General features: G+C 47.6%; 1 protein-coding gene across 1 annotated transcript in view; it reads left to right on the forward strand.

Moving 5' to 3' along the window:
* COL6A3 (collagen type VI alpha 3 chain) overlaps positions 1–12,832 on the forward strand; it is a 189,811-nt gene that overhangs the window by 149,753 nt on the left and 27,226 nt on the right. Inside the window, exons 40-42 of the mRNA XM_075317522.1 lie at positions 184–290; positions 3,521–3,811; positions 12,114–12,194. Of these exons, the coding sequence (XP_075173637.1) occupies positions 184–290; positions 3,521–3,811; positions 12,114–12,194 (479 nt within the window). The remainder of the gene's footprint in view (positions 1–183; positions 291–3,520; positions 3,812–12,113; positions 12,195–12,832) is intronic.

Below are 12,832 nucleotides of genomic sequence, written 5' to 3' on the forward strand. Positions count from 1 at the left end.
GTATAACAGAGCCATTATGGCCAAACATGAATAATCCTGACAGGTTCTTGTTAAGGGCCACAAGAATAGATACACAAAAAAGGGGCAAGTTTCCAATCTTTCTCTTTCACAGCTGATTTTATAATTAATTATTGATTCTATTTTTACTAAGACTTCATTAATTATCTATTCCTCCTGAATCAGGACACAAAATGCAGTAGTACCCGATGATGCAGTAGTACCCGATGAGCTGTTAACCAGCAGAAAGCCAGAGGTCATCACAGTACTTGGCAGCACTGAAACACCTACAGGTACCTACAGCACAACTTACCTTAACTTTTTCAGCTATGCCAAATCTTGCTACCCACATGCTACCTTCCCTTCTTCAATACAAAATCTTCTACGTACAGTCCTTAAAGCAGTTGATATTCTTTTATATTTCCTATAAAAACGACATTAAAATGGAACTGTACTTTCATCAAACTTTTCTTAAATCAATAGTACTGGTGAATATAAGAAACTTTGTAATATATCTTATCAGAGAAATTTGCTCTCTTCCACACTTATTGGCAATTTTGTCCTCTTCCTTCTGCCTCTGGAACTTTCATCCACTCTGGGGAAAAAAAGTCACACAAATCCATCTTGCTCTGGCAAGACAAACCACTTGCTTCCTGTGAAGTTATGTGACCATTATACTGTATGAAGAGAGCAGGAGGAGAAGGAGTGAGGAGCAGAGTGAGGAAACAGGCAGAGGGAGACACTGGAAGATTCTGCTGAGCTTTCTAATAGGTTTTTTACTTCACCCTTGACCTTTATTCATATCCAGACAGTTCACTACTGCTGTATAATTTCCTCCTTGCTGCTTCTTTTTTTTCTCTGTGTGCTAAGGAAATTAGAGCAGAAATCCCTCTGTGTGTGCTGTGTAGGAGAGAGATCACAGCAGCTTGTCTCCTCCCACCAGCTCAGAGTGGATTGCAGATTAATAAATAGTCAGCAGAGGAGAAAACTGGCGAAACTACAGTATACAGCTCATATAGTGGCCAGAAGTAGTTATATTCTTCATGTACACACACAGGACAGCGTATTGTGAAAAATTACTTGAAAGTATGATTATCCTATAAAGGGGTTTTCCAAACATTTTTTTTAACATACAGTATGGTCTAATAAATTAATAAAAAGCATACTCACCTAGCCATCTTCTCTCACGCCTATTTTAATGATGCCTGTGTCCCCTGCAGATCTTCTTGGTTTTAACATATGAGTGCTGAAACCAATCTCTGGAAACATCAATGACTAATCCATCTCAACTTGCTGCAGGCAGTGATTGGCTGCAGTGGCCATATGTCTGTACCCCAGCTCTGTACATCCTGCTCCTGTTGTGCAGACATGGGATTACTGCAAAAACAATGGGTTCACAGCATTCTCAGTAGCAGGCAATTCCAAATAAAAAATACCCTGTCACTAGTTGAAAGTGAGCCACAGTATATGCAGCTCTTTTATAATGATTGTTTTAATTTTTTAAAGTATGTAGACTTACATATATATATATATATATATATATATATACACATATACATATATATATATATATACACATATACATATATATACAGTATATATATATATATATATATACAGTATATATATATATATATATATATATATATATATATATATATATATATATACAGTGCCTACAAGTAGTATTCAACCCCCTGCAGATTTAGCAGGTTTACACATTCGAAATTAACTTGGCATTGTGACATTTGGACTGTAGATCAGCCTGGAAGTGTGAAATGCACTGCAGCAAAAAAGAATGTTATTTCTTTTTTCTTTTTTTTTTTTAAATTGAGAAAAGTTTATTCAGAGGGTCATTTATTATTCAACCCCTCAAACCACCAGAATTCTGTTTGGTTCCCCTAAAGTATTAAGAAGTATTTCAGGCACAAAGAACAATGAGCTTCACATGTTTGGATTAATTATCTCTTTTTCCAGCCTTTTCTGACTAATTAAGACCCTCCCCAAACTTGTGAACAGCACTCATACATGGTCAACATGGGAAAGACAAAGGAGCATTTCAAGGCCATCAGAGACAAGATCGTGGAGGGTCACAAGGCTGGCAAGGGGTACAAAACCCTTTCCAAGGAGTTGGGCCTACCTGTCTCCACTGTTGGGAGCATCATCCGGAAGTGGAAGGCTTATGGAACTACTGTTAGCCTTCCACGGCCTAGACAGCCTTTGAAAGTTTCCTCCCGTGCCGAGGCCAGGCTTGTCCGAAGAGTCAAGGCTAACCCAAGGACAACAAGGAAGGAGCTCCGGGAAGATCTCATGGCAGTGGGGACATTGATTTCAGTCAATACCATAAGTAACGTACTCCACCGCAATGGTCTCCGTTCCAGACGAGCCCGTAAGGTACCTTTACTTTCAAAGCGTCATGTCAAGGCTCATCTACAGTTTGCTCATGATCACTTGGAGGACTCTGAGACAGACTGGTTCAAGGTTCTCTGGTCTGATGAGACCAAGATCGAGATCTTTGGTGCCAACCACACACGTGACGTTTGGAGACTGGATGGCACTGCATACGACCCCAAGAATACCATCCCTACAGTCAAGCATGGTGGTGGCAGCATCATGCTGTGGGGCTGTTTCTCAGCCAAGGGGCCTGGCCATCTGGTCCGCATCCATGGGAAGATGGATAGCACGGCCTACCTGGAGATTTTGGCCAAGAACCTCAGCTCCTCCATCAAGGATCTTAAGATGGGTCGTCATTTCATCTTCCAACAAGACAACGACCCAAAGCACACAGCCAAGAAAACCAAGGCCTGGTTCAAGAGGGGAAAAATCAAGGTGTTGCAGTGGCCTAGTCAGTCTCCTGACCTTAACCCAATTGAAAACTTGTGGAAGGAGCTCAAGATTAAAGTCCACATGAGACACCCAAAAAACCTAGATAACTTGGAGAAGATCTGCATGGAGGAGTGGGCCAAGATAACTCCAGAGACCTGTGCCGGCCTGATCAGGTCTTATAAAAGATGATTATTAGCTGTAATTGCAAACAAGGGTTATTCCACAAAATATTAAACCTAGGGGTTGAATAATAATTGACCCACACTTTTATGTTGAAAATTTATTAAAATTTAACTGAGCAACATAACTTGTTGGTTTGTAAGATTTATGCATCTGTTAATAAATCCTGCTCTTGTTTGAAGTTTGCAGGCTCTAACTTATTTGCATCTTATCAAACCTGCTAAATCTGCAGGGGGTTGAATACTACTTGTAGGCACTGTATATATATATATATAGATATATAGATATATGTATATAGTATTAGGTGATATGTTGGCCAAAATACAGATACTCACAACTCATGTCAAGGGTCCTCATGCTTGTGAGTCCCTATACTAAATTTAAAAGCTAAACCACAAAAAGAGGAATTATATTTTCCCCCAAAAGTTCAGAAACATTTTCTACATTTTTTTCACGTAGACCAATATGTTGTAGATATTACTACTGAGTTTAACATAAATTATTTTACTTCTTCTAGACCGGGCAGCGACGGCACAAATGACAAGCCTCCCAATGCCTGACGTATTAGTATCTGATGTAACAGAAAGCAGCGCGTATCTGAGCTGGGCCAGCGCCGACCTCCAGAAGCCTGCCGTCTATGAGCTGAGTATCACCTCTCTAGAAGACAACACTCTAGTGCTTAAACAGAATGTCACTGGCACAGAAAGACTCATCGGAGGCCTTATGAGCGGACAGGGGTATCAAGTCACGGTTACAGGGCAGCACAAGAACCTTGGTCTAATCACCTACCAGACAACATTTACGACTAGTAAGTATGAATTTCTGTTCCTAAATCTTGTCTTTTATGGGACAGTTTAACAGACAAAGTGGCTCAAGTGCAGAAGAAACTGTAAAATCCATAGTAAAACAAAACTTGGAAGATGGGAATATGGAGGATGACTCACTCGGAGAGGACTCGTAGTTTCCATTCACACAATAGTAAAATTGCAGGAAGTCTTTCTAGGAAAATTGTCAGAACTGCTTGGTCTTTTCAAAAATATCACATGTGAAGTGGTACGTAATGTAGTGGCTAGACTATTGGTCACATACAGTCATGACCGAAAGTGTTGGCACCGTTGAAATTGCTTCGGAAAATAAAGTATTTCTCCCAGAAAATTATTGTAATTACATGTTTTGTTATATACATGTTTATTTCCTTTGCAGATATTAGAACAAAACAAAAAACATAGAATTTAGTAAATTTCATATAATTTTACACAAAACCCCCAAAATTGCCTGGACAAAATTGTTCCAGCCTTTCCAAAGTTAAGGGTTAACAACTTTGTTTCAAGCAAGTGATGCTTGTTCAAACTCACCTATGGCAAGTGTGTGGGCAATATGAAAATGACCCCTGAAACCAGATAAAAAGGGGAGAAGTTGACTCAGTCTTTGCATTGTGTGTCTGTGTGTGCCACACTTAACTTGAAGAACAAAAATAGAAGAGAACTGTCTGAGGACTTGAGAAACAAAATTGTTGAAAAATATCAACAATCTCAAGGTTATAAACCTATCTACAGAAATCTTGGTGTTCTTTGGTGAATAAGCAGCCCCAATCAAGTTTCAGAGAAATTCAAGCTGTTCAGCAGGCCCAGGGTACATCAATGTCAGTGTGAACTATCCGTCAACATTTGAATGAAATTTATCACTATGGAGGGACCCAGGAGGACCCCACTGCTGACACAAAAAATCTAAACTGCAGTTTGCTAAAATTTACATTAACACAAAATACTTCTAAGAAAACTGAAAACAAAATAAAACCTACAAAGAAAATAACACAGTACCTACAATCAAATATAGTAGAGATTCAAAGATGTTTTGGGGTTGTTTTGCAGCATCTGGCACTGGGTGCCTTGACTGTGTGCAAGGAAACATGAAATCTGAAGATTATCAAAGGCATTTGGGTCGCAATCTAGTGCCCAGTGCCATAAAGCTGGCTTTGTGTCCTAGGTCATGGGTCTTCCAGCAGGATAATGACCCCAAACATACTTCAATAAGCACCCAGAAATAGATGTAAACAAAGTGCTGGAGAGTTCTGAAGAGACAGCAATGAGTCCAGATCTAAATCCCATTGACCACCTGTAGAGAGATCTTAAACTTGTTACTAGGAGAAGGTGCCTTCACACATGAGAGACCTGGAGCAGTTTGCAAAAGAAAACCGATTCAAAATAACAGTTGAGCGCTGTAAGAAGCTTGTTTATGGTTATAGCAAGCTGTTGATTGCGGTTATTTATTCCAATGGGTGTGCAACCAAATATTAAGTTGAGGGTGCCAACAATTTTGTCCGGACCATTTTTGGAGTTTTGTGTGAAATTATGTCTAATTTTCCTTCTTTCTCAGTTTTTTGTCTTGTTTCAATACATGCAAAGGAAATACACATGTAGAACAAAACATGTGTAACTGCAATAATTTCCCGAGAGAAATACTTTATTTTTTGGAACAATTTTAGAGGTGCAAACACTTCCAACTATGACTGTACTTGTAGCTTCATCCACATGATCAGTAATTTCAAAATAAGTGTGACTCTAAAACCACGTACACAGATACATTGAGCATTTGGTCAGTTTTTTACCTCAGTATTTGTAAGCCAAAACCAAGAATTAGAGGAAAAGTATCATAGAAATACAAGTACCACTGTCACGCAAGTGACAATGGAAGTATAGCGAAAAGACACGACACTACAATACAAGGGGTACACCGTGGACACGTTAACAACGGCGGACCATAGCACTAGTGAGGGGATAGATGGGACACCTCCTTCACTCACCTGCAGCTGTACACTACACTCCTACCCAGTCCTTATACAGGCTCTGAACCTGTCACCGAACAAGATACCTCATTCCTTGACAGACCCTATATTGGCCCTGGCTAGTGAGTTGGCACGTGAGAAATGCAAGCCTCACCGCTGCACTAATTACACACCAAGGGAAGGAAAGACAGACAGGGGGAAACACAACAACAGACAGCTGCAGTCAGCACCAAGTCTGCAGCTTACACAGTAACTTGCAGAGAGGGCTCAAACAGCTACCTCCACCTCCAGGACGAGCATCCAAATGAGATCAGAGAATAACCGGCACCCTCTACTGGAAGCACAGGGTATATATAGGGACTGGGAGGTGTTGAATCTGTCGCGGGCGGAGGAGGGGACGCCGCGCTCTCCCACTGCTCGGGTCCGGCTGCCGCTACTGCTGTGGCCTGCTGCTGCTGCTCGGTGGCTCAAGCGATGGGCCGGATCCCGGGGACTCGAGCGGCGCTCCTCGCCCATGAGTGAAAGGGGATTGGTTTTTGGGATAGTTTATTGTCCGTGACGCCACCCACGGTTGTGGTGATTTGTTGACACCACCGCTGCTCTGTATGGGGATCCCGGGAGTGATGGTATGGAGCAGCTGGATGTTAGTCCTCCCCTCCGTGGGTAGGGGGTTGGTTGTCCCGGGGCCCAGTGATAAAATGGGTGATGCAGGGCTTGGTGGGGTGCAGGGACGCGGGGGCAGCGCTGTGCCTTGCGGCACTGTGGTACTCACTCAGCCTGAGACGATGACACAGTTCTCGGTAAAACACACGGCTGGAAAGACGGTTCCCACGGACAGCTGCACTTGCTTTCCCCAGTAGTTGACGGTGACGGTCCCTTTTCATGCACCTAAGATGATGATGGTTTCGATGGGTTCCCACCGGTAACCCGCTCCCCGGCTTGGATATGGGCCGGAGGAGCCCTACTTTGCCCGCAGGCGCTGGCCCTGAGAAACTGGTGCCCTGGCGGTGGCGGTGTCTCTCTGTAACGGTTGGACTGTTGCCTTCAATCGGGACTTGCTTGTTGGGAGACCCAGGGGTCCCCTTCACTAACGGATTTGGCAAATTCACGGCGACTCCTAGCCTTGCCGGGATCCGAAAGGCCCCTGCCACTGGTGCTGACTGCTCTTCGTATACCGCTCCGGTACCGCCGGGCCACCACCCGTCCGCGGTCCTTCCAGCAACCTCCAAGCAGTCACCCCTGCAGACAGTCACCGCCGTCTGCTGACCTTGCTGTCTCAGTCCAGGGCACACACCCGGACCAACTTCAGGCTTGCTTAACTGTTCCTTTTCTGTCACTACTCTCACTTAGTCTTCCACTTTAACTCCTCTCTCAAGCTCCTCTACCACTTCCTTCTCCTTCCTCCTCTCTAGCTTGACTGCCTGGTTCTCCCGCCTCCAGGGCTGTGAACTCCTCGGTGGGCGGAGCCCACCGCCTGGCCCACCCCCTGGTGTGGACATCAGCCCCTGGAGGAAGGCAACAAGGATTTTAGGTTAGCCTTGGTGTTCCTAACTGGGGTGTAGGGTGTGGTGGTGTTATGACCTGTGACCCCTGGCTTGCCCAGGGCGTCACATTCCCCCTTAGCAAAATGCAGACCGTCCGCAGGCTGCCCGTCCAACACCGGTTTTATTTTCTGAAAAACATATAAAAAAGGTAAACATAATACGACTTATGACATCATCCCACATCGGGAGGTTCGGTTCTTAAACGTTGCAAACGGTAACATTTTAAACGGTTGCGGCTGCCGCTCTCTCCCACCCAAGTAACCTGGCCCTGATGCTGCCCCTAAAACCCAGGCAGCACCCCTTGACCCCAGTCCAGCACAAGTTACCCGAGCGGGATCTGTCCTTCCCCTCCAGAGGGTAGCCACCGGTTCCTGTGGTGGCTGGGCCCCAGCCTGCTCCACTGCGGGCCCTCCCTCCAACCTGCCTCTCCGGAGGCGGTTACGGTCAGCTGCACAACATATTTATTTACAACCCACTTAACGTTTGTGGTTGCCCTGCGAGTTCTCGGGCCTGTTCATAGGAGTTCCTATGCAAAACTTTTGAAGGGTCCCCACAGGGACAACGGTGCCGGCAATGGCCGGTTTCCAAATCATGGTAGATAATCTGGTTAATCTTCGGTTATCATTCTCATTTTTGCAAAACTTTTTAAAACTTGTAAACATACTGACTGGTGGTCCCAACGGGGACTGTGCAACGGTGCTCCGCTGCCCTACTCAGAGTCCTCAGCGAAGGCGGATCCATCCCCCTCCACCAGCATCTCAAACATGCACTGACATGCCTGCTGTGACAGGGGTACCCGGTACCCATTTCCACCGGTACGCGGGGTATGGAAAACCACTGGGTCTCCTACATAGCGGGAACGCTCACTTGCCTCCTCAAACTCAGCAGCGGACCCGGACCCGGGGCTGGGGCCAGGGCCATCACCTCTTGTTCCTGCGTCAGGCGGGTTGCCGCCAGCTGCCGCAGCCTCCTGGCCTCCAGCATCCAGCACATCAGATCCTTCTGCAGTAGCACGGAGCAGCAGATCAGGCGAGTTTACACTGAGACGCCCCATAAGTAACGGCAAGGGTGATGCATAGGCCGAGACTAGGCCGGGCCCCTCAGCCGCAGCGGCCGGTCCTGATAGGACATAGGGACGTGGGTCACCAGTCGACTCTGTTACATCTATTCCCCCTCCGTACATCGGGGCAGTTGTAATCAGCATCTCCACCTCGTTGGTCCACTGTTCCATCATCCGGAAAATCTGATCCTGCTGACGCTGGTGGAATTGAATCACCCGGGCCTTCATCCAGGCCACGGTCCCGGGCTCGGGGCCCGGCACAGTCACTACCGGGACTTCTGGCACCATTCTGTTAAGGGGCCGCGATCCTAGCGGTTCCCCCTGGTGTACTTCAGGAACGTCCTGGACGTCTGCAGCTGGCTGGTCCGCCGAAGCGGCTTGGCAAGGTATCGCTACCGGTTGGGCAGGTAGCGGGCCTAGTGGCGGAGCGGCAGCAGCTAGTACGGGTAGCGGGAAGAGAGGCAAGGTGAGCGGAAGCTGGCCGGGCTCCTCAGCTCCAATGGCCGATCCCTCGGGAATACAGGGGCGTGGGTCTCTTACCCGCTCCTCCAAATCCTCTTCCACCTCGCGGCTCCGCATAGCAGCCACCACGTCCGCCATGTCAGTCTCCCACTCCTCCAAAAGGAGTTGCATGTGGGCCTGCAGACGGTTACTCAGCGGGACGGTCCGGTCCCTCAACCACGTTGCTGTGCCGGGCGCGGGGGCTTCTCGTTGGGAGTTGGGTTGCACATCTTGGCAATCGTGCCTTCCAGGAACCCAGTATTGCTGCAGAGTCCTGGCGTCTCTGCCTTTATAGCCGCGGCTACATGCGACCAGTCGCCATTTCGTCCCCCCTAGCCTCTTTCCGGCCCCTCCTCTATCAGGGCGGGGTTTTGGCCTTCGCGCCTCTACTACTCGAGAAGACACTCGAGCGGGAACTTTTCGCGCCAAAGATGGCGACTTCTGAAATTTTCCGGCCGGATACCTCCGGCGGTCACAAGGCGCACCTCTACCCAACGGCAGAGCGGTAAGATCCTGTTCGTGACGCCAAGTTGTCACGGGCGGAGGAGGGGACACCGCGCTCTCCCACTGCTCGGGTCCGGCTGCCGCTACTGCTGCGGCCTGCTGTTGCTGCTCGGTGGCTCAAGCGATGGGCCGGATCCCGGGGACTCGAGCGGCGCTCCTCGCCTGTGAGTGAAAGGGGATTGGTTTTTGGGATAGTTTATTGTCCGTGACGCCACCCACGGTTGTGGTGATTTGTTGACACCACTGCTCTGTATGGGGATCCCGGGAGTGATGGTATGGAGCAGCTGGATGTTAGTCCTCCCCTCCGTGGGTAGGGGGTTGGTTGTCCCGGGGCCCAGTGATGAAATGGGTGATGCAGGGCTTGGTGGGGTGCAGGGACGCGGGGGCAGCGCTGTGCCTTGCGGCACTGTGGTACTCACTCAGCCTGAGACGATGACACAGTTCTCGGTAAAACACACGGCTGGAAAGACGGTTCCCACGGACGGCTGCACTTGCTTTCCCCAGTAGTTGACGGTGACGGTCCCTTTTCCTGCACCTAAGATGATGATGGTTTCGATGGGTTCCCACCGGTAACCCGCTCCCCGGCTTGGATATGGGCCGGAGGAGCCCTACTTTGCCCGCAGGCGCTGGCCCTGAGAAACTGGTGCCCTGGCGGTGGCGGTGTCTCTCTGTAACGGTTGGACTGTTGCCTTCAATCGGGACTTGCTTGTTGGGAGACCCAGAGGTCCCCTTCACTAACGGATTTGGCAAATTCACGGCGACTCCTAGCCTTGCCGGGATCCGAAAGGCCCCTGCCACTGGTGCTGACTGCTCTTCGTATACCGCTCCGGTACCGCCGGGCCACCACCCGTCCGCGGTCCTTCCAGCAACCTCCAAGCAGTCACCCCTGCAGACAGTCACCGCCGTCTGCTGACCTTGCTGTCTCAGTCCGGGGCACACACCCGGACCAACTTCAGGCTTGCTTAACTGTTCCTTTTCTGTCACTACTCTCACTTAGTCTTCCACTTTAACTCCTCTCTCAAGCTCCTCTACCACTTCCTTCTCCTTCCTCCTCCCTAGCTTGACTGCCTGGTTCTCCCGCCTCCAGGGCTGTGAACTCCTTGGTGGGCAGAGCCAACCGCCTGGCCCACCCCCTGGTGTGGACATCAGCCCCTGGAGGAAGGCAACAAGGATTTTAGGTTAGCCTTGGTGTTCCTAACTGGGGTGTAGGGTGTGGTGGTGTTATGACCTGTGACCCCTGGCTTGCCCAGGGCATCACAAATCCATAAACACGTCAGAAGGTGATGAGAATGCTTGCTGGCAAGGAAAACTGACATGAACCCTCTCCTCCCCAAAGGAAAGAGAATACATTTAAACTGCAGAGTGTCAAGGCAAAGAGACTTTGGCTCAGAACCTGTCACTAGTCTCTACAACAGAGAGACGACCGTGACAACAGCTTTTGTATTTTTTTACCCACTCCTGTTGTTGACTTACAAATATTGAGGTAAAAAATAGTCACCAAATACTCAACGTATGCACGTGGCCTAAATCCCATCCACTGGAACTGTAAGGCCATGTGGACAGGTTGAGTATTTGGTGAGTTTTTTTACCTTAGAATTTGTAGCCAAAACCAAGACTGGAACAATCAGAGGAAAAGTATAATACAAACAAAATCACCACTTCTGCATTTTTCACCCACCCCTGGTTTTGGCTTAAAAATACTGAGGTAAAAAAAACCCTCAGCAAATGTTTATTGTGTCCACATGGTCTAAAGGGTACTTTGCACGCTGCGACATCGCAAGCCGTTGCTGCGATGTCGAGCGCGATAGTCCCTCCCCCGTCGCAGCAGCGATATCTTGTGATAGCTGCCGTAGCAAACATTATCGCTACGCCAGCTTCACATGCACTTACCTGCCCTGCGACGTCGCTCTGGCCGTCGACCCGCCTCCTTCATAAGGGGGCGGGTCGTGCGGCGTCACAGCGACGTCACACGGCAGGCAGCCAATAGCAGCGGAGGGGCGGAGATGAGCGGGACAAAAACATCCCACCCACCTCCGTCCTTCCGCATTGCAGCCGGGACGCAGGTAGGAGATGTTCCTCGCTCCTGCGGCTTCATACACAGCGATGTGTGCGGCCGCAGGAACGAGAAACAACATCGTACCTGTCGCTGCACCGGCATTATGGAAATGTCAGAGAATACACCGATGATACAATAACGACGCTTTTGCACTAGTTAATCGTATCAAAAAGGATTTGCACACTACAATATTGACTGCAACGCCGGATGTGCATCAATTTCGATTTGACCCCACCGACATCGCACCTGCGATGTCGTAGTGTGCAAAACCCCCCTTAGTCTGCTATATACCACTGCACAAAACAGATTATAGCCCTGATTCATTAAGTTTTGTACGCCAGTCTTAATGAGGGGCAAGAACAAATAGGATGTACTGAATTCATGAAGAGGCGCACACCACTTAGTATATTTGTGCCTTGCCAGAAAAGTTACTCCAGTCAGGAACTGGAGTAAAATTTCTGATGTAATGTGTGTTGCCACTTTTGATGCATTTGTCGAGCCTACATCTTTTACCTGTTAGACCTATAGAGACTACACCAATATGTGTACTATCCATAGATTGTCCATGGACAGGTCCTGCTTAACTACAGCAAAATACAAGAAAAAAGCAGGTGATTTACTTTTTATGGACACCTGAACGTACACAATTCTGCATTTCAGGTAAATCTGAGCCCCAGACAGAAGTTGTGGCAAATTCTGAAACCGTGGTGAGCACAGAGCCCCTGGACACCCCTGAAATAGGTGAGTGAGAAAGAAGCAGCTGAAAGAAAAAGTAGTTATCCCTGGAAATTAATCAATTTCAATAAAGGACACTGATAAATTATCATACATAGACCTATGCACACATGGGCTAATACACACAAGCAATATTGTCACTAAAGAATACATATAGTCACACTTTAGAAAGCATGATAAATTCCATTATAGCATCTACTGCATAGGTACAGATTGAAAAAAAGACACTGATCCAACTTAAAAGGAGTCTGACAGCCCAAACAGAGTGTAAACTAAGCATATGGCCTTGTAAGGGGATATAGCCCATATAAAGAAAGCTCATGCAAGACAACGCTGTCAATCACCAATGATGGCTGGCAGGGGCATGCAAAACCAGTGGTGAATTAGTGCACTGAGTATATTGTCCATACCAAGGGTGCATCGAGAACTCTGATTAGCAGATTTGACTAAACGTCCGTTTCGAATGGTTGGAAGCAGCTATTAGATGAGCTTGTTAAAGCGCACCAATCACCAGGATTTTCCTATATAACCTAAAGCCAGTGCTATACTGGCACTGTCAGGCTGATCCTATACATACCTTTAGTTGTCAGCTCAGGTGTATAGGTTTTGAAACACAAGCAAGTAAAGTTTGTAAAATGAGTAGT

Source organism: Anomaloglossus baeobatrachus, chromosome 7, assembly GCF_048569485.1.
Source record: "Anomaloglossus baeobatrachus isolate aAnoBae1 chromosome 7, aAnoBae1.hap1, whole genome shotgun sequence".
Taxonomy (NCBI): domain Eukaryota; kingdom Metazoa; phylum Chordata; class Amphibia; order Anura; family Aromobatidae; genus Anomaloglossus; species Anomaloglossus baeobatrachus.